At 50.2% G+C, this 27,538-nt stretch overlaps 1 protein-coding gene across 1 annotated transcript in view; it reads left to right on the forward strand.

The window, feature by feature from the left end:
- The window catches only part of LOC149371979 (P protein-like), a 299,148-nt gene that overhangs the window by 178,042 nt on the left and 93,568 nt on the right, over positions 1 to 27,538 (forward strand). The window contains exon 7 of the mRNA XM_089566332.1: positions 6,123 to 6,446. Coding sequence (XP_089422458.1) covers positions 6,123 to 6,446 — 324 coding nt within the window. The remainder of the gene's footprint in view (positions 1 to 6,122; positions 6,447 to 27,538) is intronic.

Below are 27,538 nucleotides of genomic sequence, written 5' to 3' on the forward strand. Positions count from 1 at the left end.
GTCATTTTAATGTTTGACTCTCAAACAAGCCAAAGGATCAAAATGATTGAGCTTATAATTTCGTCTCGTGCTTATCTTTTTTCTTTAGCTAACAAGAGAAGCTTCAACAACGGTCTACTTTTTGTCACGGAGGTATTCTGTTCGGCGGTCGTGAATGATGGCGGAGCTTCACTGCATGCTTGATTTTTATTCAACTGTGGTTCTTTTTCTGGGCCTTCTGCATGCTCAAGTAGAATTCGTAGAACATTTTCTGCTCTGTCACCGCTGCTCCTCGGTGAGGAGAAGGTTCTTGGGAATTCAGTTTGAGTTGAACGAGTCCTGAGTTGGTCCTCTCAGGTTGTCCTTTCCCTTGGGGCTTCTGCATCTGAGTTAGTTACAGGAATATTTGCCGCACCGTGCGGAACTTGCTTCTTGTTGAAGTTATACTCTCTCTAATTCATACCTTTAACTTCCTCTGATCGTCCCGAATCATTGCCTTTTCATATTCTTTCCTTCTCGAGTACTCTGCCTTTATTCATTTAGGCATTTATGTCGCAAAATTCAACATCCACTTTAATTTCGAGATTTATTTTGTTTTTTTTTAGCATTAGGTCGCCCGATTTCGGACCATTCTCCCGTAGCTGATATGACCTTCCTTTCTAAGGCTAAGAATTTCGCCAGAGATAATACCCTTTGGCATTATGTTATGCACCCCATTTGCTGTTTTCATTTTATTAAAAGGGTACATAGGCAAAACTTTGAGGTGTCCGTTTCGTTTCTGTATGCCTTGAAAGATGTCTATGGGTCTAGTAACCATGAAAATGAGCTCGAAACACCACTTTGCAGCGGGAATAATTGATTACACACGATTTTATGCTGGCAGTTTCGGTTTGGGTCGGCGCCAGCGTTTAAGGGCACATTGACGTCATGGTCGACCAGCCAACCTCGTCTACCACGTTCTTGATGATTTCGGTGCCGCCGGCAAGCACTGGTTGTTCCTGCGAACAACCACTTGGTTTGGTGACGTCACAACAGTAGGAACAAGTACACCCTGACGACACTCAATCCGGTTGGAAATTCCTGTCGGCTCCTAGAACAACATTCAAAGCTATATTAAAATGTGTTCCACTCAGCGTCCGCCACTGAGACTTGCTCAACCGCATCTCCTTACGCCCATGAAGCAAATCGTAGCGTTTGTTTGCGCTAGGAAATTTGTGGGTATGCCTCTTTAAATCAAATGGCCTGTCCGATCGTATACTGTGAGCTTCGGTTCTTTCGTGCGCCTTCCTCCTCCCCCCCCCCCTCTTGTTAGGGTTAGAAAACCAGATCCTAATCTGGTTGACCTTACAGTCTTTCTATTCTTTTATTCCTTCTTGTTCTCTCTCTCTCTCTCTTATTATGCGCATTTATTTTTTCTTTCGCTGTAATAAGCGGATGTTGCATCACCTATTATGTATGCATGGCACGGGACGTCGTGCAGACGTTATCTGCACCAGGAGCGCAGCGTTTGCCGTGGAGGATCCAATTCCGTGGTTTTCCCACTGAGCTCGAATAGAGCGCGCGGGGAAAAAAAGTAAGAGTTGGACGCCTCACATTTACAGCTGGGCAGCAGAGATCGGCGGATGCTATAGCCGTTGATTGTTTGCGGTCCTCAGCCGTGGTCAATCGCCAAGGTGGGCTGGTGGGAACGGTGTATTGTTATCGAAACGGCCGCGTCATAGTTTGCCTTCGTTGTTTCTGTTGGCAGCTTTTCCAGTTCGTTCAGTTTTCTATTATTTTGTGGGGTGATAGTATTCATGTAATTACTTGTTAATTAACTCGACACACTTCCGCCCCTTGAGTCACAAGGGGTTTCAAGGGCAGGCTCCCGCAGCAGATCTAGAGTTCAGAAGCGTTTCTTCGTTTAATTCTAAAGGCATTTTATACCGCATAAGAGCTTTGTAGTTTGATGTGACGGATTAATTCATTTTTTCTTAATTTCTTTGTTAGCTTGTCATGTCAGGGCTCTGCGACTGTGGCTCTTGTTTATTCGCCTGCTTTTTTTTTTCATTTATCGTGTTGTTCGTCTGTTCTTTCGAGTCGATGTTCGAATGTGCTCTACTGTAAGCCGTATCTGTATATCCTCTCGTGACATGATCCTTTCTTGGATTTCCTCCACGGAGCTCAACAGCGCCCAGTACCTCCCACTCTTAGCAGAACTAGGACACTCATCCTGCCTACTGAAAGATGTCTGTGACCGTAGTCGGTGCCTCATATCACTTTTATCGTCGAACCCAAGTCACCTGAGATGTCATTTTATGCTATTGCCATATCGCCACCTCGGTCATTGTGGCCTTTTCTCCTCCGTTGTTTTCTGTACAAGCCCAAACACTATTTCGATCATCGGTCTGGTGACCCCTGACACCAGCGTTAACCTGACGCGTTCTAAAGACTATTTTTCAAAAGACTGACGCGTCCTGGAGAGCGCTCTCATTGCCACATTATTATTCTATTAAGAAATAAATTTTCAGTTTCGAAACAAAATAAGGTATAATTGCCTCTCCTGATTTTCTAGTGCGATAGAATCAAAATCCTCAATGGGAAAAAAAAATGTCGGTCATAAAATTTGCACATTGGCTGGACGGAAGTGACGTCACCGGACCGGAACGGACGTCACTTCCGATGAAGGTATCAACCGCTTCTAATGCTATCGCACTGCCAACACTTAAGGTAATGAGGTGTCCGTGTGAATATTTAAATTCGGACCCTGTGGTACTCCCTCCGCCTTCTTTTATAAATAAATTCAAGGCCACGCCAACACCTCTCACGACAAACGTCAGGCATACGAACTCTACCGTAAAGGAATAGCACATTTTTAATATCCTGTGTTGCGGACGAGTGCTGCTTGTCTTGAATGACTGCAGACATCGATTACGCCGTCGACAACTCCTCTCCCTTGAGCCTCCATTACCGGCGCAGCGCAAGGAAGCGTTGGTCTTAGCGGAATCTGCTTTATCCGAAACGCTCATGAAGGAAGCTTCCGCTGCGAGCGTAGTAGAAGAGCTGTTGACGTGCATAGCGATAAGGACGGCGTTGTGAAGCTGGCGATTCGAAACGAAGGAAACGAAGTGTGAAGACGCTTGCAGAGTTTATCCTATATAAACACTAAAGATCCGTAACGCACAACGCGTTTTCCTGTGACATGGTGTCTTCTTCGCGTTTAGTAATGTTGATGTCCCGATGTACCCACGTACATACAGTCCTATGCGCTTAAGAAAAAAAGAAAGAAAGAAAGAAGTAAAGAAAGAAACAAAGAAGTAAAGAAAGAAAGAAAGTAGTAAAGAAAGGAAGAAGCAAAGAAAGAAAGAAGTAAAGAAAGAAATGAAGCAGTAAAGAAAGAGAGAGAAAGAAAGAAAGAAATAAAGAAAGAAAGAAAGAAAGAAAGAAAGAAAGAAAGAAAGAAAGAAGGAAGGAAGGAAGGAAGGAAGGAAGGAAGGAAGGAAGGAAGGAAGGAAGGAAGGAAGGAAGGAAGGAAGGAAGGAAGGAAGGAAGGAAGGGAAAATATCCCCATCAGTCCCTTCACCGCGCTGATTTGAAACAGAAGGGCAAATAGAACGTAGTAACGCGCACGGCAGGAGTGTAGGCTCGGTCCAGGTTTCTCGAGAGAGCGGGCGCACACCTTTGCAGAGCTCACGCAAATGCCCCGCTTGGACCGTCGGACTTACCCTCCTCCACACCCCTCCCTTACCCATTCCCAACAGATCCTCTGGAGACGCCTCCAGACCCGCTCTCTCTCATCCCCTCAGCTGCTATCTCTCTACTGTGGCACCTCCCCTGCATGCACCCTGTGCGGCGACCCTCACGCCACACTCTCCCACATCCTTTTCGGCTGCCCTGCTGATCCTCCCCCGCAGGGACAGCCCGCGTTATCAAGTTGGGAGGACTGGGAGGTCGTGCTCTCATCTCCGGACCCGCCATCGCAGCTTGCTGCGGTGCTTCGGGGTGCCGACGTCGTGGACAAACACCGCATGAACGTTACGACGTAGAGTGGGACCGTGCGGTGGTCCAGGGACCAAAGGGGGGTCTAAACACACTTGCCATGATAAAGTTTTTCTCTCTCTCTCTCTCTCTCTCTCTCTCTCTCAGTGCCAGGTCCAGTGCGCGAACGGTCGTGTTGACAGAGAAGGAAGAGGAAAGAGGGCCGGACGGTAGCGCAGCGGGCCGCTCCTTTTGGCGTCGTCTTCTCTGGTCGCGTGTTTGAACTGAGCTTTCTTCCGCCGAGCAGGAAGACGTCTACCGCAACTGCCTCTCCTGGTGCGATACTGCAGCAGTCGTCTGTTGCCTGTGGTGGGCAGTGACTTTTAAACAACCAACGGCTTCCTTGTCAAAGTGACGCCGTCCGGTAGGCCAAAACTGCGAGTGCGCAAAAACCACTGTGCACATCCTCCGCAGTCTTCAAGTGTTTCGCGGCGATGCAGTGCGCTGATTTGGTTCCCGTTCTTTTGCGCAAGCCAAGGTTACGAAACCATGGCTTCACCTTTGACCTTTCATCGGCCCGCAGGACCGTCAGAGCACTACTTTAATGCGTGAAAGTTACAAGCTTGATTCGGCTTTCATAAACACGATGTTTGTTTTCACTTTTATTTGCAGTCGATGGAACTACGTGTCTTGGCTTATCCAGCTGACTTAGTCTCTGCCTCCTATTCCGCTCTTCTACCCCAACAAGTGTAGGTTAGGGTAGGCTGGCCAACCGGACATTATGACTGGCTAACCTAGGCACCTCTTCTTTTCTTTTATAAGCGAGTGAATACTCATTAGCGTCCATCCAAACCCAGCTCTACTGCTACAGAGGAAAGCTGGACGTCTTTCACAGAAACTACGTAGCATTTCCTCTTTTCCTCTTGCTGTTTCCTCCTCCCCGAAAATAAAAAAGAAATATTCGATTGGGTTGAAGAAAGTGGTGTGCTGAGTGTGACTGAAGCTTTCTTAGTCTGATCCTCTCATTTCCAGAGGCGAGATACTCAATGCTTCTCTTCCAGATGGAGGCTCGTTTAGTGAAGGCCTAATGCAGAGGCGCCCTTGTACCCTCTTTTCTCCCTCTTTTGTGCCCACCCCGCCAACAAATAGAGGAGGCATTGTCTCTCCCTTTCTCAATTGCGTACGTGCACAAGCACCGCGTTTGTGTTTGTGTCTCTCTTGTTCTTGTTTCCCGCGTTTTGTGCACTGTGGCCAGTCCCACACCCCGGCGAAACAAGCCGCGCATATTGCCTCACTGCGTTCCTTGCACGCGCTTTGCACCAAGCATGTGCATGCTGCTTTACCTCTACACGGGCAGAAACTTTACGGAATGCTTAGACGCTTTCTTCACGAATTGTCGTTTGTCAGTCAATCCTCTGAGGTCGAATATGTGTTGTGTAGAGCGGTATGGTGCTGCTATATCCTCGATGGTTTGCCGGTGCTGCTCTGCTGTCCTTACTCAGAAGGTGCTTAGTACTGACTCAATCACTTAATAAAAGCAAACACGGAGAAAAATGTGCTGCGTATATGAAGAGCTTAAACGCATCCCCCCCCCCCCCCTTATGAGACACCCGTTGGCACCATAAGGGCACAATAATTGACGATGAGCAGAAGGCAGACTTAGGTCGAAAAATGACGGCAATACGGCCTCCTGAAGACGTACAGTACCGCTCAGCAAAACATCGTTGAATTCTGCAGCTGACCGGTGAAGCAGGTATGCCAGATACCAGTGCGTCGACAGCGCCTTCTGGTAGTTTGTGCATGAGCAGTGACGCCGGCACCGTACGGGCTACTGAAATCGAAATCTCTGCCTCCGGGATGCTGGACATGTGCTGTGGCGTCTGGTTATTCGCTGTATTCCTACTGTGCCCCTGCTAGCAGCTCCCAATTGCGTACGTTTTTAACACCCATAAGCCGATGTGGGAGTGAAAAAGGAGTAAGCTGTCCTCTAGCGCACCCAATTTTATAAAAGGGAGTGCGTTAAAGGACAGCTTACTCCCTTTATATTCCTTTCTATTTAGAATGTACCGTGGGGTAGAGTCATCTGGTTGGTTAACGGCACAGATCGTTTGGTTACGGTAATGTTTAGTGGCGCATGAGCGACGGCGGCCACCATCATGCCTAACCCTCCTACGTTCCTGGTGCAGGGCATCAACTTCACCTCGTTCACGGCGCACATGGCGCCGGGCGCCCTGCTGTGCCTGGTGGGTGCGTACCTGCTCCTGCGGCTGCGCGACCCCAAGAGCCTGCGGCCGCTAGAGGCGCCCGAGCTGCTGGAGCTGCAACGCGAGTTGGACATCTGGCGCAAGGCGTACCGCTCCCTCTCCGAGTACTCGCGTGACGAGAAGCACGTCAAGGATATCCTCGAGCGCAAGGTGAAGCGTCTCGAGCGGCTGCGCTCGCGCAAGGCAGCTGAGCTGCGCTGTACAGAGGAAGGCTTCCACCACAACCTGCAACTGCTCTCCGACAAGGTAGGCCTCTTTACTGTGCTCTGCTCTGAACGGTCGGTCAACTATGCGCATGCGCCGTGCGCATGCCATTCGTCACCTTCTAGCATGGGAATGATGGCACGTGATTTGTCTATTTGCCTATTTGATTAGTATAATTTATCTGCTTGATTACATAATAATAGTTGACGTGGAATGCTATTCCAGATGAGAACACGATATTGGTGAAAAAAATGTGAAACGGAAATCAATCGTACGCAACACTCGCGCACTCACAAACACACAGGATTTTCAAAGGATGTGTATCAAACCCGTGTCCTTCAGATGTGTTAGTGGTTTTGTCTTACGCGCAGCCGAAACCGCATCACACCAGGGTCCAGGCATATGCTGCAGGCACAGGGCTCCGTCCTGGTAGGGCCCTGAAGTACCTCGTAATGTCCTTCAATGTGTGTTAAATTTATGGCAGCTGCAGATAAGAGCGTTCAAGATCTTCACGCACACCACATGTCTGGCACAGAGGGCTGCTGAATACACCAGTTTTGTGAAGAAAGTAGTTTGTATAGGAAACGTCCAAGCGAATTCTGTGCAGGTAATTGCGGCCACGCCTAGCTAAACTGCGTGGCATGCAAAAGTCACAAGTGGGGTCAATGCGATGTAAGGCTCTGTATTGACGCTTCGGGTCACACTACAGAGAGTTTTGCGCCCTCCAGGATTCGGCAGCCACAAGTCTGGCTCCATCTCTTCAAGAAAAGGGAATGGGAATCAACACGAATGTATCGGCATGCCCCGTCAGCGAGATCTTTGCCTGTGAGGCATGCAGCAGGTGGCCACTGCAGCCCAACACGATGCCTTAGCTCGCGGGCCTTCCTGAAGGCGCGATGTCTTTAACAATTGTATAGTGCAGCGCTACAGCCAGTGAAGATAACCCTTGCTGTAGGGGGATGTTGCAGAATATAAGCAAAAGCTGCTCGCAGAGCAACTAGCTCGTTTGCAGTAGTTTGCAGTGCGGTGACTGTGTCGCCGAGATTGCGGTGCGCGTTGATGGTGTCCAGACACCGACTGCTGATGAGACGGGCGCGACAGAGCCATCAGTGTAGATGTGCAGTGCGCACTGGAGCATCCAGAGGTGTGCTCAAGGACAAATTATTCAAGTGGTGGTCCGGGGGTGTTGGCTTTGGCTTTGCCCTTAATGACAGGTATAGTTGTCTTTGTTTGCCATGATGATGTTAATGACTTGACAACGCGCTGTATTCTGCAACTTCGCTTATGCACGACGCTGCAAATTGGTGGCGAGGTTCACGCGCCAAAATCCACACCTGGGTGCGTATCAGCTTTTGTGTTAGCTGCACTGATAGAGAGATACGTCTGCTCTCTGCCAGAGTGCCCACTATGGAGGTATTCGTTGGAAGGCCGAGGCAGACTCTGAAGGCTTTAGCTTGCATTGCTTCGAGCAGATTTATGTTTGCTTGCGGGATAGCCTGAAGAGCTGGGAAACTATAGCGCAGAAGGCTTCACATAGCGCTCCATACAGCCATAGTAATGAAGGTGCACAGCAGCCTTTTCTGGTAGTCGAGGGCATACGAAAGATAGAGGCGTATGAGCAGAATTTTATGTTTAGCTATTGGACATGCGGTGACTACGAGAGAGACCTGTCTAAGGTCGCACCTAGAAATTTCTGGCTCGTGACATCTGGGGTGCCAGCAGCTTTCAGCGCGTAGCGCGAAAGATCGTGCCTTGAAAAAGCGATTGCTGGGCACTTATCAGGGGACGTGACGAGACCACGCTTGCTTAAATATAACTCAGTACAGTCTATTGCTGCCTGTAAACGTGCATGCACAGTGCGCCTGCTGCGTTCGGAGCACCACACACAGATGTCATTTGCGTACAGGGAGATTCCAACAGTTGGTGGCGAGCATTTGTTCAAACCAATAAGAGAGATATCGAGCAGGTCAGGACTTAAAACCCCTCCCTGTAGAACTCCAGGGAATGAAGGATGCTGGGCTATGACGCCTTCGATCGTTGACATGTAAATTGATCTTTTAAGTAGTAGATTCGTCATCAATACGAATTGATTGCGAGGGTGAATGAATAGCCTCATGTGTGACGTTATCAAAAGCACCCTTCACGCCAAGGAGCATAGAAACGGTGATAGACCGCTCTACCCCCGTATAGCCCCGTCAAATACGGGTGATACGTGGTTACGTACAGGAGAGGTTTATAACTCCCGCCTTTGCGGCCATTCACTGGTGCACGAGTTCTCGTCGAGCTCCTAATTTAGTTGAAATAACGGTTCATGGTTACTTTCAAAGCAGGAAGAACCTGAATTAGCACTTTGAACACGATCTGGCATGTTGTTAAATTCCCTAAGTCTCCAATTGAAAATTATTGGCAGTGCCCAAAAACTCCAAAGAAAACGTGTAGTTATTCGCTAACAACAAGACAGAAGCGGGACAATTTCTGAAACTGGAAGACGGGGTTCCCTTGGGCAGCCAGCTGCCTCGTGGCAGGTGTTTTCACAGAAAATTATCTTTGTCCGCACCGGCTGTAAACAAGCTCGGCTTTCCCCGTAACAATGCGTTTGGTCGTGGACACGTTTCCACGGGCCGGTTTAGTTACCCGCAGGTTATCGTTGTGTGCCCCAAGTAGGCTAATTTAAGATCATCAAGGACGTTGAGCATGCTTACTGCTCTTTGGACAGGTGGCGTTATCTATCCGCCAACTATAGCTGACAGCGGACGTCGGTCCGAAGAAGAGGCTTCTGATAGCTGGGAACTGTCGGTCTCGGCGGCAGAGGCGGCTCAGATGGAGCAGCGCGATCATGCTAAGATTATGCTGCCAGGTGTCATGCTAAGCGGAACACTTGGCAGCATGCTGTTTCCGGATTTCTACAGCGTCATCTGGGTTCGCTCAGGTTCTCCGACCCATTTTTGGTGAGGAACTTTACAGATGTTGTGAACTTCTTGTCACAGGTGGAGGAAAAGAGGCATTTCGCCTTCAGCATAGACGTTGAAGATTTATTTTACTCTTTACCCCATGCCCAGCTTATGAAGTATGTGAAGGATTGCATCATCGAGGATAATGACGAGGTTGTGTTCATGGCGGAATGTGGAATTTCAGTAGAAAGTTTCCTAGAGCTCTTATCTTTTTACCTCGACTCGACCTTCGTCGGGTGGGGCGGGAAAGTGTACGTCCAGAGGTCTACATTAGATCCCGTGTCGCACCTGTTTTGAGCGACATATTCCTAAGCAGAATGGACGTTAAACTAGCTGAAGATCTTCCTATCTTGCTGAAAGAGTCTTCCGGTATGTTGATGACTTTTTGATCCTCCTAAAAGATAGTTCCCCCAGGGTTATCCCGGATGTCGTCAATATATTCAAGGAAAGGGACGACGGTCTGAAATTCACATTTGAATTCTCAGGCTCCATCCAGTTCCTAGACCTGAGGATTGGTTGCCATGCGAGTGGGGTGTGTTGGGAGTATCGCCCCAGGACGGAAAAGCCCTTCCTCAATCACAGATCTGGTCATTCTAAATTGGTGAAGGCCGGCATTGCTAGTTCTTGCCTAAAAGCCTCCTTCTCAAAATCTTGCTGCCACAAAGTTGAAACAAGCTTCCTGGCACAAATACGCCGGCTTAAGGAAGCAGGTTTTCCTGATCACACTTTGGCTAGAGACACTGAAAGGATCTTGGCCAAGACCGGTAGGCCCGAGGTCATCGCGAAAGAGGATGCGACGAAAAAACGATTGGTAGGAATTCCCTATATCCACGGCATTTCACATCGCCTAAAGAAAGTGGGGGCGAGGTACGGGGTGAACGTTAATTGTTTACACCGCGAAGAATAAGCTTGCTGGTGTGTGCAGTGCTGTGCGCAAAAAGCTTGAGCATGGTGGTGTCCGCGGGAGGGGTAGTTGTACGATAACCCACAGAAAAAGGATCGCAGATTGTGACACAGGTGTTGTATATAGCATTCCGCTTTCCTGTGGTAAGAATTACATCGGCCAGTCCGGTCGGTGTATCAATGAGCGTTTAGCGGAACACCGGAGATCATTGAAAGCTGCTGTGTCTTCCAACCTCTCCTTGCATTGCAGGGGTTGCAAAGACTGCTTTCCCCACCTAGATAGGACAAACATCTTGTTCAGGCACAGCGATAAGGTTTGCCGGGAGCTGATAGAAGCTTACTTGATTAAGAAAGAAGGAGACGCGTGTGCCGCATCACCATCGGTCAGCCTGCAGGAAAAGGAGGTTCCTTTTCTGCGCAGTTTCTTGAGCACGAGCAGACAGTACGGGGGGTTGGCTTGATGTGATTGCATTTGTTGTCCTGTTGTTGTGTTCGTATTTCACGCAGGAATGATATGTCATAGGTTTCCTTTGCACGGGTGGTAGTGGTTGTTGTGTTTCGATTTTGTATTTTCTAACGCATTTAAAAGCTTCCCTTTCGTGAATAAAAAATTCAGTTGATAGTCTGCGCTTGTGTTGTGTCTCCTTGTTCGCTTTGGTCCTCGTTTTTTGCGCTGCTAGTATGAATCCACACCAACTAGCCCAACTTTCTGTACTTATTAGCACTGGTTTAGCATGGTTTTTTTTTTTTTGACTTTCTATGGCTTCGCTTGATTTGAACTGGCTATCTTGGTTGATACATCATATGATGTAAGTTTTCTTGATATTGCATCATTTTAGACTTGTACTGCAGCAGAATTGGCCATTCTTTACATTTTTAGATCCATAGGAGTCTTTATACCACTCCTGGCGCAGTGGTGCAGTGGCAGGTGCTGCCATCGGCGGCGTGTGAGACACGAGTTGCTCTTCCCGAGGAACCACTCGCTACTACTCATTAATTGAACTGCCACCTTTCTAGGTGGGCAGTTTTCTCACAATCCGATGGGCAGGTTGTGAGGACGTCATAGGTCGCGTGACCTAGGTGGCCCATCTACCAGCCAGGCAGTTGGCATCCAGCTCTTCCAGATCGCGGAGGGACCAGACAGAAAAACAGACAGCGCCTTTTCGGCCGAGTGGAAGCCCCAGTGCTAGTGCAGTAAAACGTGCCGTAATGGAGGGATGCGGAATAATTTCGTCCACCTGGGGAATTCCACTGAGCCATCGCGGCAGAACCGCGCCCTGAGGAAAGGGATGGAAGAGGATGGGAAAAAAGAAAAAAAGGGAAAGAGGGACCGTACTATAAGGCTCCGGGATAATTTTGGACAGCTAAGAACCTTTGACGGGCTCTGACATCGCACAACACACGGGCATGGAATTTTTTTTTTTTAGATCTCTTAAAAAGGAGGAGCGCGTGAAGCGTTTGCGCAGTAGCAGTGGTAGCAAGTTCTGTCGTACTTTAAGAAGGCTCGAAGGCAGCCGTAAGGTAAGGCTTAATTGCCGCACTAGCATCTATTGCGTCATTCTTTCCCGTTGCTTTCCGAATCTGTAGCCGGCTTTGTTCTTTGCCCTAGCCGTATTCTTTATCATGAGCCAAAAATATCTTCAGCCACAAAAACTCCTCTCATTTGCCTGCTAATTATTACAATTCTCTGACAACTCACAAAGGTTGCCTTTTCCTTCCAGGTCATAATTTGCACCACAAATTCCCAGAAAAAGGGAGAATTTCTCAAATGTTAAATCACTGCAATATTATACCGAAGTATCGCACAGCCAGCTTGTTCGGCAGGTGGCCGTAGGTGAGCCATTCCCTTGCAGGAGGTGTGCGGGGTAATTAGCATACTTAATGGCAACAGGCCGCCGCGGTGGCTCTGCGATGATGGTGCTCGGCTGCGAGCTCGAAAGACGCTGGTTCGATCCCGGCCGCAGCGGTCACATTTCTATGGAGGCGAAATTCTAGAGGCCCGTGTACTGTGCGATGTCAGTGCACATTTAAGAACCCCGAGTGGTCGAAATTATCCGGAACCCTCCACTCCGGCGTCCCTCATAGCCTGCGTCGCTTTGGGACGTTAAACCCCATAAGCATTTCAAAATTTCTCTCTTCGCCCCCCCCTCCCCCCACCCGTTCTTCTTCCATGCCAGAAAATTTTCCACGGCGAACCACATTGGACGTAATTGTGTGTGTGTGTGTGTGTGTGTGTGTGTGTGTGTGTGTGTGTGTGTGTGTGTGTGTGTGTGTGTGTGTGTGTGTGTGTGTGTGTGTGTGTGTGTGTGTGTGTGTGTGTGTGTGTGTGTGTGTGTGTGTGTGTGTGTGTGTGTGTGTGTGTGTGTGTGTGTGTGTGTGTGTGTGTGTGTGTGTGTGTGTGTGTGTGTGTGTGTGTGTGTGTGTGTGTGTGTGTGTGTGTGTGTGTGTGTGTGTGTGTGTGTGTGTGTGTGTGTGTGTGTGTGTGTGTGTGTGTGTGTGTGTGTGTGTGTGTGTGTGTGTGTGTGTGTGTGTGTGTGTGTGTGTGTGTGTGTGTGTGTGTGTGTGTGTGTGTGTGTGTGTGTGTGTGTGTGTGTGTGTGTGTGTGTGTGTGTGTGTGTGTGTGTGTGTGTGTGTGTGTGTGTGTGTGTGTGTGTGTGTGTGTGTGTGTGTGTGTGTGTGTGTGTGTGTGTGTGTGTGTGTGTGTGTGTGTGTGTGTGTGTGTGTGTGTGTGTGTGTGTGTGTGTGTGTGTGTGTGTGTGTGTGTGTGTGTGTGTGTGTGTGTGTGTGTGTGTGTGTGTGTGTGTGTGTGTGTGTGTGTGTGTGTGTGTGTGTGTGTGTGTGTGTGTGTGTGTGTGTGTGTGCGCGCGCGCGCGCGTGTGCGTGCGTGTGTGTGTGCGCGCGCGCGCGCGATTCTTTTCGAATAAGAAAATCCAAGGCAAGCATAGTGGAAATAGTCCCCCCTCCAAGTAAATCGGTCTCTGTATTATTAAACATCAACGAGCTCCCGTAAAGCTGCACTGTCCCTTAGTCGAGTAAGACTATCCTTATCGTTTCTTCTCCGAGAAAGTGCCGTTCGTGGTCATGTCATCCCCTTAATTAAGCCTGCATCGCACGAGAGCAGAGCTGTGACGTCTTGGGTTTTCCAGTAGGCCTACAACGTATCGCGCCGTTAACGGACAACGTCGCTAACTCGGGAACGTCAACCTCCGTGGTTTCTCCTAAAGAAAAATTATCCGCCCATTCTTGCATTTTGAACTGCGAAAGCCCCGTCTACGAGGTAAACGGAAGGAGTGCACTACCGCCGCGAACGGCCGCCATCCTCTCTGGCGACCGGCCAGCCGCCGGCCGCTTAATCGGCGCTTCCTAGAGTGGGGGAATGCAGTTGCGGCGAAGTTCATCGCCGCGGACAACGCAGAGCAGCCAAGGCGCAGTTTCCCGCTGGCCCACCCCGTTACTTGTGCGAGGCGGCGCAAGAGAGCAGTCACGCGCTGTGTTTCGCCAGCGTCTCGCTGGAAGACATGAGCGAGTGCGCCGGTCCGCCAGGAAGTCGCATTCCGGGAACGTTGGCAAGCTTCTGTGGAAACAACTGCGGCGCGACTCCTTCTCGGCCGGGATTGTGACGCCACTCTACGCAGGTTCAAACCCGCTCTTGAGCGTCAAGAGACAGTCTAACGCTTTGCTTGGCGCACAAGGCTTTGTCCGACGAATGAAGTCGTAGCTCTTCTTTATAGTCTACACTACACTGTACTACAAGTTTGCTTTACTATGCTCTGCTATACTATACTATACTATACTATACTATACTATACTATACTATACTATACTATACTATACTATACTATACTATACTATACTATACTATACTATACTATACTATACTATACTATACTATACTATACTATACTATGATGGCAGCCAACGGTTACCAAAATCAAGGAGCATAGGAGATGGTTTTTTTTTTATTTGTGGGGTTCATCAGTGGCATGAACACCATGAATGGACGAATTTGTTATCTTCATCATACAGCCCTTCCATTGTCTGATCAATATACTGTACTATAATCATAATCATCATCAGCCTGACTTCGCCCACTGCAGGGCAAAGGCCTCTAGCATGTCTCTCCAATCAACCCTGTCTTTATACTTGACTATGTCATGCTGAAATCATGCGCTGAGCTATAATTCGGAATGTGTTGTCCAGGGGCGGCATTCTGCAGATCAGTCACGAGTGGGTCTCTCCCACGAATACTTTCCTGCCATGTTCAGACGCACGCACTCACAAAATGTTTGTGCCTCCGCCACGATGCCCACAGTCCTCACACCGCCTCACTGGATTGCTAGGACGGGCCTGTAGCGACGAACTTGACAGAATTGTAACGACTAGTAAAAACACCGCTGTTTGCACCGACAATTTTCGCGGCACAGTGCGCAGAGAGAGAGAGGTGCATGTGGAAGGTTTTGCGCAGTTCAAGACACAGTCGCTGTCTCGTTTTCGGAGCGGCATTTGGTCACCCGAAATCAGTGTGCCGTCGCGCCAGGCCGATCAGTGCGATCCATGTTTCTGGTCTGTCCACCTAGAACGCTTGCCATCTTTACTCACGTGCATAGTTAGTCGGGCCGATTTTGTTATCAGGAGGCAATTATGTATTCTTCTGTGTATGTGTGAACGGGGCAGGGGCTCTATGTTAAGCAGTTGTCCTGCCTTTAGCCTCTCCCCTGTGTCAGCCGTATCCAGATTGTCTGAAATAAACTTTATGGTCGGCCTCATCTATAGTATGTGGGAAAAGGAGTGCGTTCTCTAGAGGACTTGAGTAAGAGGGGAGAAGTTGCGCTACAGCTGTCGTCTCGAATGAATGCAGTAATCTGTATTGTCAGAGGATATCCCGAGGCTTAAACAGGAAAAGAGATGTTGCACTCCTGTATATTAGAACCACTTCGCAGCGACCCTTTTTTGGGATGAGGGGTAGAGGGGGTGCTGGAACCCGTGTTAAGATCGGTGTATCGGGCCCGTGACTGGAGGCGCGCTGTAGCTCCAGTAACACGCTACTTTGGTGAGAGAGAGAGCTTAAGCTGCGCACTGCGGGGAAGCCCTAGGGCTGGGGAAGCACCGCGGCTGTTGTGAAGGCAGTTCCCCTGCGTGCCGGTGGCGCATTCATTACGCGGGGGCAAGCACTCTTTCGAGGGTTAATTGGTTTGTTCATAGAAGGTTGTGGCCAAGTACTACACCAGGGTGGCCAAATCCTGTTCTGGTGAGGAAGTGCGTTGTCGGTTCTGGTCACCGAAATCAGGCCGCACTCCAAGCCTGGTTATGCAATTCCATCGACACGCGGAGTTTCTTTTTTTTTTTTAATCCGGTGGAGAATTGCGTGGCACCGGGATTCGAACCCCGGTCCTCTTGCACGCGAGGCGGATGCTCTACCTCTACGCCATCGCCGCATCACTCTCATGAGAGGGAAATAATAGAAGAATACGAATGGGGTGGAGCGCATATGGTAGGTTCTCTCAGATCATGAATGGTAGCTTACCAATATCCCTGAAGAGAAAAGTATACAACAGCTGTATCCTACCGGTACTCACCTATGGGGCAGAAACGTGGAGGCTAACAAAGAGGGTTCAGCTTAAGTTAAGAACAACGCAGCGAGCTATGGAAAGGAAAATGATAGGTGTAACGTTAAGAGATCGGAAGAGGGCGGAGTGGGTGAGGGAACAAACGCGGGTTAATGACATCTTAGTTGAAATCAAGAGGAAGAAATGGGCTTGGGCAGGGCATGTAATGCGAAGGCAAGATAACCGCTGGTCCTTAAGGGTAACGGAGTGGATTCCAAGAGAAAGCAAACGTAGCAGGGGACGGCAGAAAGTTAGGTGGGCGGATGAGATTAAGAAGTTTGCAGGGATACAGTGGCGGCAACTGACAAAGGACAGGGTTAATTGGAGAGACATGGGAGAGGCCTTTGCCCTGCAGTGGGTGTAGTCAGGCTGATGATGATGATGATGATGAAGCACTCTTTCGACCGAAGACAAACACGCGGCGGCCGTCACGGCGCGCGCATCTACACCCATCAGCCGTCGTCGGCGACGGGCAACACGAGACGCAAACAGCGCAATTTATGGGGGCTGCCGCTTTTTCCTTCTGAGCGCAATACGCCTCGCCCGATGAGCGACAGACGAGGGAGAGTGGCGATGGGGCGCGCTGTCTCGATGAAACCATGCAGCGCCACGGAGGCTCACGCTCGCGCCGGCTAGTCGGAGGTGGCCCGACGCAACGAGACGCGCTGGTGTCGTTGATGTTGTTGTCGTTGCTTATTTTTCCACCATTCCACTACCCCCCCCTCCCCCCCCCCCCCCCCCACGCACCACCACCGCACATGCGCACAAAAGATGCGGTTAGACTACCAGTGTAGTCCGGTAGCATTAGTGCATCGTAACAAAATACAGACGAACCTCGTTATAGCGAAATAATGGACATAACGAAGGAATGACGACTTCCCTTGGAAGCTAAGTCAGCACGGGTTGTAACGAAGCTACGGCTTTAACGAAGTGATCACTGGCCCCCTTCAACTTCGTTATAACGATGTCCAACTGTTAGGTTCAACACACACAGCTTGGTGACGAATAAAACAAAAACAAAGATATTCTAAATTGTCAGGTCTGACGTTCCGGAGCGACAGATGGGTTATGATGAACGCAGTAGTTGAGGGCTGCGAATTGATTTATGCTACCTAGGAGTTGAGGTTCTTTTGTTACTTTTCTTCTCCTCGCTTGCTGCTGCGTAGCGAGGTCAGGCCGTCTCGTTGCCGTTACGGCCCGGTCTTGTGATTGGCATTAGCGCGAAGGACGATGACGGCGATTTTCGTTGTAGAAGCAAAAAAAAAAAAAAACTTTATACATATGAGGTTAGCATAGATGGTACAGTGAAGGCAGAATCGAACAAAGGGAGAGCAACAACACAGTGGATCCGCCAGAGCTCTCCCGGTCAAAAGCTCCTGGCGAGAACCCCCAGATTCCCGCCAACATCCCTTCTTAACCCCTCAGCTCATCGCTGATTGGGCCGCCCCTCTCGTGACGTAACAGTCGCCTGTGGCCGTGTATTTAGGCGGGCCCACAGTGCTTAAATCGAGACCCACGTGACTGATATAAGATACAACACAAGCAAAACGCAACGAAACCATAACAGAGTATCTTCCCCTCAGGAAGTCGGACTGCGCTCACGAAAAGAGGCAGGAATACACACAAACACACGAACAGAACCGTCATTTGCCCTCTGTTCCTCGAAGCGGCGCCAGCCAGCGGAAACAAAAGCGCGCGGCCAAAAGAAAAATCGTCCTGGCGCCGTTAGGCCGTAAGTTAGAGCAATGCGCGTAGCTGAGGCGTATATCTGTCCGCGCAGCTCAGGAACTATAGCATGCCGCCGCCGAAGCCGCCCGTTGCTTTAAAGAAAAAGAAACCTAAAGGCCAGCGTTCGGAAAGCGCGCCACTGACACCGACCAGGCACAGCCCGTGTTCCCGGCTTCCCGCGCGTCGCCCAGAAGCGGCGCCGTTTCCCTCCCGGTGGATACGCGGAGTTTGCACACACACACGCGCAAGCGAAAGAAAAAGGAGCGCTCCCCCGAAAAGCGGTGCGGGTGAAAGTGTCGTTTAGGGTTTCTCGCGGCGGGGATCCTCCAAAGGGACCGAGACGAGACTCGTCGGCGCGACCATGTCAACCGCGCCGACAAACAGTTTGCAGGCCGGCGGGTACACATATATTTCGACTGCTGCGTGGCGGTCTTGAGCTCAGTGGCTCTACACTAGGGTTCTTTAACGTGCGTTGACACAGTACAGGGACACCTTTTGCTTTTCGCCTCCATAGAAACGCGTCGACGCGGCCGCCGTGGCCGGTATCCAACCCCAGTAGCTGGATGCGTTCACCAATAAGCCACCACGGCTGGTTCGGATGAGAGAGAGATGAAAATGTTCAACACAGCGTTGTGGTGAAATTAGATTTTAATTTAAATTCATCGCTTGTCGCCACAGTCGGGCTCCTACGCTGCTTCGTGAAGAAAGTTCCGACCACGTCTTGACTGTTGCGAGACATATGCAGGGTGTTTCACCTAAGACTTTACACAGTTTTTCAAAATAGGCTTTTTGAGTTAGAAGAGCACTTTTTCGGCATAGGATTGTCAGCGGTGTAGTATGTCACCTTTTTATCTGTTACTGCTAGGCTCTTAATTACTGAGAGGCCACCGAAAGCAGTATCCATATCAGTTTTTGCAATTTCTAAAACGCGGTTACCCTCCGTGCTTTTACCCAACAAAGTCTGGCTGCATCACGCCCAAATGCATGCACTTTCGAGAAGCTTGCAGGCAAAGAAGCAACCTCTCCAGTGCACGTAACTCTTCGAAATAAGCAATATTTGTTAGGACACAGCGCCAAGGGTAACCTGGTTTTCAAAATTCTATAAACTGATATGGATATTACTTACGGTCAGCTACAAGCCTCCTATTAATTAAGAAGCCTAACGGTAATAAGTAAAAAGTTAGCTATTCAATATTAGTGAACCATCCTGCTAGTTAGTAAGTCCTAGCTGTATTCTGATGTACTACACCGCTGACAATGATATGCCGAAAAAAATCTCTCTTCTAACTCAAAAATACTATTTGTAAAATTTTTTATGGGTTATGTTGCTTAACGTCCCAAAGCGACTCGACCTATGAGGGACACCGCAATGAAAGTCTCCGGAAATTTCGACCGACATCGCACAGTACACGGGCCTCTAGAATTTCGTCTCCATCAAAAATTGTGTAAAGTCTTGCGTGAAACACCCTGTATACTGATCGCCACTGCACATCCCGGCGCGCAGCTGGCTTTCCAAGTGCGGCTGCCGATTATCGCGCAGGAGCCTCGCTTTCACAGCGCTGCGCGGTTCTCTGCACGCGGAGCACGGGAGGAGGTGCGTAACGCCGGCGCCGCGGGAGCGTAGAACTGCCCGGCGCGGTCGCGCACGCCCTGTGCGTGTAAATTACGGGGCTCTCTCTGCGCGTCGCCGCTTTTGTCTGGCGTCCTTCTGCGGCGTTTTCTCTTTTCGGCGTAAACAAGTGGCGCATTCCGGCGGCTGGCGTGACCGCCGCGTTGCTTAATTTTCGAGGTGAGTGATGGCGGGGTGCTCCGCTATCGGCATTCCAGCCGGCGCAGCGCCGCCGGACCAGCAGGTGTGTGTCGCGGATCGAAAAGCCGTCTCGTCGAGAAGCCGCGCCCGCGGCATTTTGCGCTGACGGATCGATCTGTCTTGGCTCTCAGGCGCGGTAATCGAAAGCGGCGGGCGACCGAACGTTCCCTCGGTAGCCCGTGACCGCGGTGGTGCTATATGCAACCCATCGCTTCTCTAAACCGGCTCTCTAAGTGTGTGCCATGCGCTCAGTATCCAACATGCACAATTCTGAGGTGGAATTTGACGTATTTTTGTTGTTATGTTGCGAGCGGCTATTTATTATTCATAAAAATAACAATGGAAGGAAAAGATGTTGTTAGCCGCTGCATCTGCCATCGAAACCTGAGGCAGCTGAGCTGCGGCTAGCGTGAGTAAAAGGGCAGGGAGATGGGAGAGAAAGGGGGGAGCGATATAAAGAAAGGATAGGAGTATGCCGGCAATGTACACTATGTGCGAATACGGGATATATATCCCTTCTTTTTATTGTGTGTGTACGTTAATGTATTTGTTTTGTTTATTTAAAACTAATGCACTCATTAAAGACTAAACACGTCTTCAGCGTAATTGCAAAAAAAAAAAATGTAAACCCGCTGCCTGTGTAAAAAAGCGGTAGGAGTTTAACGTAGTTAAACCGAGCAGACGTACGAAAGCAGGTGTTCATTCTTCAGTAGGAAAAGACACTTAAGCTGCGCCTTAATGTCGAATAATGCCCACATATGCAGAATTGATCACTCTCAACTTCACATTCGTAGATAGCGGTGAGTCGTCGTAGCGCTACCCGCACAATGTCGCAGGGGTTAAATAAGCGATGCTGCACTCCACTAGTAGGTGGCTGTTTCTGTCACAGCCACAGGTAGGGATCGAGCGACCCAAGTGGCTCTTCCCGAGCAAGCTCTCGTGACCAATCATTAATTTAACTACCTCTCCTGTCAGGGCAGGATGTGATGACGCCACAAGATTACGTGACCTAGGTGGCGCGACACCCTCCTCTCATTGGCTACTGCTGTGCGACGCCCATCCGAACTTACCCGATCTTACCCGAGTAACTAACTAGGGTAAGTTCGGGTAAGCTTCGGTCAGCTCGGGTAAGCCCGGGTCAGTTGGGAGCACAAGGCATGACAAAATGGGAACGTTCTTGCTCGGGGTTGGTACGTCTGGAGTGGTGCTTTCGCAATGATATCCAGCGCAAGCTCAGGAGAGGGGGCCAATAAGCGGGTTGTGAAAGAGACCACGGGCCGTACATTTATTCTTTTCGCGATCCATTCTTTCGCTTTCTTTTCGTTGTTCAAACTCGCCTTCGATACCGATGTCGGCAGCTGGTTTTGCCAGCAGCGATTTCCAATTTCATAAAGGCAGAAGAAGGAATCGGAAAATGAATCGTCACAGAGCGCGGTCGCAGTTCGCGGCTTCCGCAGGCGAGCTAGCCCGGCGGAGTTCTCTGACGGGCGCGCGTCAAATCCACTCACGGCCCGGGGCGCGGTGGGGCCCCAGCCCGACACGCGCTCGGGTCCGTGGTGTCGCAACACACCACACGCTCCTTCGGGGGGATGGCAGAGTCGTTTCGCGGTGTAAGCGTCTGAACACTAGCAGAAGCTAACACATACGCATAAGGCATTCGTTGTTTGTATAATAGTGACATTTTCTTTGCAGAGAAAGGCGAGTATGAAGTTGGTGCGTTAGTTTTCCCGCAACCCACGCTTTGCTAATTTCGGTGAAACTGGCGCAGGGTAAGTGGCTACACCAAGATACTGAGAAGGATAAGACATTTCACGACCGATGTCTCCGGTCTGAAGTTCGGCTGTGACGCGCATCAGTTATCTCTCTCGACTCGATTCTTTCACCTCGTCCTATCCGCACCACTCTGTGATCGCGGCCCGTTCGATGAATGTCGACAAACCCGTGCGCTTTCCTTTTCTCCCTTCCTGTTTGTCCTGTGGTGCGCACTGCCAGCGGAGGGGTGCGGCTGAGCATAGTTTCCTGAATCTTCTGACATAGAGTGGAACTTTGTTATATCGAAGCTGAGCGGGCCCGGCGATTACTTCGTTATAGCCCGTGTTGACCGAGCTTCCAAGGGGAATCATCATTCCTTCGTTATATTAATTATTTCGTTATAAACCGTTTCGTTATAACGTGGTATATCGCGAAATAATCCTGAACGGATGGGCTGCAGACACTATAGAAGTTGCCGTTAAGCATGACTGTAGCGAAAGCTGTTGGGCCACCGAAATATGTCCACTACAACCGCTTTTTCGTTTCGTCCGTAAACGCCAAAAGAACGACGTCCTCGATGAAAATTTGGTGACTCTCGCTTGTAACGGACGCAGCAAAAACAAAAAGGCAGGGAAGGAACGAGTCAGCGCCTCCACATAAGCTTTTTTTTATTGTTTGTGTTTCCGTGCGCCGCTTTAACAAAAACGACGGGAGAGTAAGTTTCCTCGTGACATTTACTTTGCAAACAAGGAGCTCCCATGTGCTTGCTATTCATCCTCCTCTTTCTCCTCAGAGGCTGAGGTGGGATCACTGCGAGGTCCAGTCGGCTCATACTAGAGACATTTAGAACAGGGTGACCCGATCGATTGGGGGCATAAGGGGGAATAGCGGGTCGCCAGTGCGCAGGCGCCGCTCCCTCCGGTTGTTGTCCTGCGCCTGCGCACTGGTTCACTCTAATCCCCTATGCCCAGGCCTAACCGATAAAGTCATCCTATTCTATAAGCCCCTTTCAACGCGATAGCGTTTAGGGTCTCGTTCGGCCGAAAATCCGGCGTCGGCGTAGTTGTGACTGGAAAATACTGATTGGTCGAGATTAGTGGCGTATAGAAAAGCTGCTCTGCTGAAAAGAAATCAGGTTATCAAGGGGAATCTATAACCGCTGTCATTTGGGTCGGGAGCCGCCCGAGCACGCTGCCTGTAGACCACTCAGGAATGTTCATTCAGTGGGATAAATGGAGGACTTGAACGAGCACCTCACTTCGCGCAGTAGGCGAATTAGATTACATCACATTCATCTTATTTAGCGCAAAGGACAGGACGGCGAAAAAAAGAAGACGAACATGGGTCCTTGTTCGCCTTTTTTTTCTGTCCTTTGCACTAAATAAGATGAACGTGATGTCAAAATACCAACTAGCCCAACAGTTAACTCTTTTGAATTACATTACAGAAGCACATAGTTAATTGAGGTCGCTAATTAGCGTCACCAATTAATACGGACGATGAAATGTAATAAAGCAACGTGCGATAGCAACAAGCGTGTCAGTGTCTCCGAGCACGCCAGGTTTCCCAAAGCGGCCATTGGACCCTTCAAAGCTGTCGCGTCATACTCTTAAGGTGAACTTAAGAAGTGTTCCACAAGTTTTCTGATCTACCATTGGGTGACTGCGAAAGTTTTTGGTTGCGACATAGTATAGAGAGGGCGCTAACGCCGTTTACCCCTAGCAAGTCCTACCCATGGAATCTTCTTTCACATTTATATATTCTATAGCTCTTCGATTTGAGTGAAGCTTACTCGAGTGACAAAAATAAGCCAAAAGTTAGCGAAGGTGCTACTTCTCGTTCAAAATCGATTCGCTCCAGGCTAACCTGGGGCAGCTTCAGGCGCGCCCGCGTAATGATGCGGTCACTTCAAGAGGGCGTTGCGCGTCGGCTCCTATTCTCGTATATCTGTTCGTCATGTGCCCTCAGCCTCGCTAGTTCCGTGCTGCGGAGCTGTGCACAAGTGGTAGAACAGGCTCATCTATTCTGAAGTGCAGTTATACATAATAAACAGGAGCTAAGACTTCAGATCTCGACACGTCAGGATCTTAAAAGAGTATGAGGGAGCCTTTTCCAAGGGAAGAAATAAATACGATGTCGAGCCGAGCAAGAATCGCCAGCATAGCGAGAGCCGCTATGCTGGCGGATACAAGCATTCTGTGGCGAAATGCTGGATTTTCGGGAGGCCGTGGCGCTGTGGCCGCGGCGGGCGCGCGCAGCCTCACCGCGTCTCATATCGTTTGAGTAGCGCGGCGGAAATCGAGTTCAAACACGCCCCGAGGAATTTCCGAGCCGCGCGGGACACAGGGACGTATCGTCCTCTTCGTTCGTCTCCTTCGCGCTCAGGTGCGCTGTGAATGGTATCGGACGATCTGTTGCTAAGGGGACGGAGGGCATTGCGACCACGCTCGACGGATGTCCCCATCTGAATGATCGCGCCAGCGCCGTGCCCAGCGCGAAGGAGCGCGCGGTTATTCTAGGCAGGGCCCCGCAATTCCATCACAGCTGCAGCCGAGGAAATCGCGGAGTCGAGAGAGAATAGAACGGCGGCGGCTTTGTCGGGACGAGAGAGCTCTGCAGGTATAACCTCCGTCCGGGAACCGACGAGGCTCGTCGCGTGACGATATCCAGCGTCGCCAACAGGGGGAGGCAGTGCGCGACGCAACAGCCACATCCGATGCGGAGGAGGCGGAGAGAGTGAGCGAAGAGAAGAGAAAAGCGGCGAGCTTTCAGGAAGCGAGCGGAACGAGCAGGGGTGGGGGAGAGAGAGACAACTGCTTCTTGGATGTCTCCGCGCCTTGACACGACCGGGCTCTCGTGATTTCGTCTGTACTCGAGATTTCTCAGCCGCTTTCATTCCTTCGTCACATCGTTGCGCAATCTGGGCGCGAACCGCGGTGCATGGAACCCTTGTCCTGTCGCCTTTATTCGATGAGGAAGGCCAGGGCACCTACCTCTGTCAAGTGGCAAGTCACTTGGACTATGTTCGGAGCATTCAGCGCTTGCGACGTCCTATTTCGGACTTCATTTGTCAAAAAAGAAGTCTATTCATAAAATTTCTAGGCTGTAAGGCTGTCTCGCAACGAGTCGCAGAAATTTTATGAATGGATAATTTTTGTTTGGACAAAAGTACGGAACAATTTACAGCCTGCCATGCAGGCTGGCGACCGCAGCTTGACAAGAAGGCAAGGCTTTGTTGATACTCTGTTCGATGTACCAAAACTGTTTCATAGACTGTGTGAGAAACATTTGATCGCCGCTCTTTCTTACACTGACACTGTGCGCTGTAAGGCCAGCGACGTACTGAAGTCCCTGTTTGCGCCTCCCTTTCTCATCCTATGAACTATAACTGCCTGAGTGGGAGGTAGAAGCGCAAAAGAGAAAATGTAAGCCGCATTCTTTGTTGGATATATTTATGGAGTCTGCCGAGCGGATCGGGGAAGTGCGTGTCTGTAGAAAACTCTGAGACACCGCTGCGTCGCGTCAATACGCAAGGCGCATTCTCAAGTGCGCTATATATGGTCGGATACAGCTCAAGGACGCAGGGGCAAATGCCCTTCAGAGGAGGCCGTCCGACCGACGGCATCGACCGATACGTCGCGGGTAATCCGGTTAATTTTTTGTCGCAGAAAGCCCACTGCGATGTCGCACTGGCAGGTATAGAAGCGGATTCGTCAGCGGGCGAGCATCAAGGTGGTCCAGTTCGCGGCATAGCGATTGCTTCTCGGCACCAAATGCAATGCATGCGCAGAGAAGCCGTTTAATCGTCTTGTCACACCTACAGCTAACGCAGGCAGGGCTGTGAGCCATATTTATGAGGAAGGAGCATTGGTTTGTGAACGCAACGACGAGCAACAGGCGGCGCAGCAACGTTGCTTGACGTCACGGTTGGCAGGGCGGAAGTCGGAGCTGCAAGTCACGGTTCGGGGAGCGCTGAAGTTAGTTCGAAAACTTGTCCGAATCCGGTTTGAAGCTAGTATCCCTGCCGTAAGAGGCGGATGCTCTTTCGCTAGAACACTTCGGGGAGGCTGCTGGCGCCAAACTGTTACCGCTATTTGTTGTTTGGTTGCCCAACATCACCTTTGTAAAAATGAGATCCGTCTCCTGGCGCAGTGGAACATTTTCTGCGGAATTGCATGTCAATCTCCACCCTTCCGAAGCTTGATTTTGCCGCGGATGAAGGCAGCCTCAAAGAATTTCCCCTATATTTCGCACACTGTCACCGCAGCTGCGGTAGATCGTTCCGAGTTGTGCAGCGCCTGATCTCAGCTGTCGCATCCAGTTCAGAAATTACAATCCATCCAGCAGCCGCGAATGGAACTAATCTTGGAAAGGCCAGAACTACGTGAGCAGCTGCTCGTTGTCAGAAATCAGAGCCTCGGTATGAGTGGTACGTTGTGCGCGCTGGAACCCGTTGTTCTCGTCCGCACATGTCGTTGTCTTCACTGCCGCCCGTATCGCTGCACAGCGCGCAGCACCGGTGACATTCTCTGCTCCGAACATATAAGGCAGCATTAAAGAACTCTTGGCTGAAAACTCTTTCTCAAAAGCAGTGGACGAGTGAGTGAGTGAGTGAGTGAGTGAGTGAGTGAGTGAGTGAGTGAGTGAGTGAGTGAGTGAGTGAGTGAGTGAGTGAGTGAGTGAGTGATGAGTGAGTGAGTGAGTGAGTGAGTGAGTGAGTGAGTGATGAGTGAGTGAGTGAGTGAGTGAGTGAGTGAGTGAGTGAGTGAGTGAGTGAGTGAGTGAGTGAGTGAGTGATGAGTGAGTGATGAGTGAGTGATGAGTGAGTGAGTGAGTGAGTGAGTGAGTGAGTGAGTGAGTGAGTGAGTGAGTGAGTGAGTGATGAGTGATGAGTGAGTGAGTGAGTGAGTGAGTGATGAGTGAGTGAGTGAGTGAGTGAGTGATGAGTGATGAGTGATGAGTGGTGAGTGATGAGTGGTGAGTGAGTGAGTGAGTGAGTGAGTGATGAGTGAGTGAGTGAGTGAGTGAGTGAGTGAGTGAGTGAGTGAGTGAGTGAGTGAGTGAGTGGGTGGGTGGGTGGGTGGGTGGGTGAGTGAGTGAGTGAGTGAGTGAGTGAGTGAGTGAGTGAGTGAGTGAGTGAGTGAGTGAGTGAGTGAGTGAGTGAGTGAGTGAGTGAGTGAGTGAGTGAGTGAAGGAGGGAGGGAGGGAGGGAGGGAGGGAGCAAGAAAGCAAGCAAGCAAGCAAGCAAATGAGGGATGGAGCATAGCTAGATATCTAGCTATGCTAATTTCATTCGCATGTTCTGCTCTATTCCGAGCAAGGCTATTCCAATGGCGGATCGGCATTGGGGATCGCTTGTTCAAATGGCAGTTTGAGAGCAGTCGCCGAGCCAAGTTGGCTGCGTGGAGCAGTCCGGATTGTTCCACCGAACTGGGTTGACTCAAGCAAAAGTCTGCCATTCCATAGCAGACGACGCATGCGGGGTATCGCAAGGAACGCTGGGTACTTTTCTCCGTCAGCGGCGCGTGAGCGAACCGGCTTGCTCAGAAGTTCCTAACACAGATTTGGGGCAGCTGAGAGCTCTCTGCCGGATTGAGACTCCGTCGCGGAGCGGGTGAACAGTTCTCCATCTGCGATTGGAATTAACCGCAGATTTATTTGACCAAACGCCCTCCGGAGGCGGCGGCGAGCTTCTCTTTTCACTAGGCGGTTGTGGGACCGAGCGTGGAGAGCGGTGACGCGTAACCTTGTAGGCATGCAGCGAATAGTTCACTTCCCAGGTGCAACACATGTATTTCCTTTCCCGATTTGATGAAAGTATAGCAATAATCAAAGGTCTTCGGGCCACAGTGTTCGCTGCTGAGTTGTGTAGTCGAGTACTTAGAAGTTGAAAACGTGCAGACGAGAAAAGAGAAAAATACGTATACATTCTGGCATATGCCTTCGTTGCCGACGTACGGCTGAGGAGCCAACGCTGTGGTCTGAAGGCTTTTGGCCAACGCTCTGTACATGGTCATCTTAAAATGGTTCACGGTTACATTCCAGGATCGGTGCCAGCAGTGCGTGGTTTGGTTTGCTAGCTTCATTTTCTGACGACCGATCCCGAACCGTGTTATATATATTGTTGCGTGGCGGCCAGCCGAATAATGAGGCGTGATGTACCATGAACAAGAGATGATTTAATGGCCGCTGGCCTAGCGCGAGCGCTCCGTCCCGCGCCACTGCCAGCTTCGTCTTCTTCGTAACATTACCCGGGGCCACCGAGCGATCGTCCCGATCGTAAACAGAACAAGACGTCGATGAAGGCATGGGCGAAACGGCGATGGGCTTGTAGGGTAGAAAGAAGTGGCAAGGTGATGAAGTGCTGGCCGCCACGGTGAATGA

This window comes from Amblyomma mixtum, chromosome 1 (assembly GCF_055824585.1).
Source record: "Amblyomma mixtum isolate Tamu chromosome 1, ASM5582458v1, whole genome shotgun sequence".
NCBI classification, from domain to species: Eukaryota; Metazoa; Arthropoda; class Arachnida; order Ixodida; family Ixodidae; genus Amblyomma; species Amblyomma mixtum.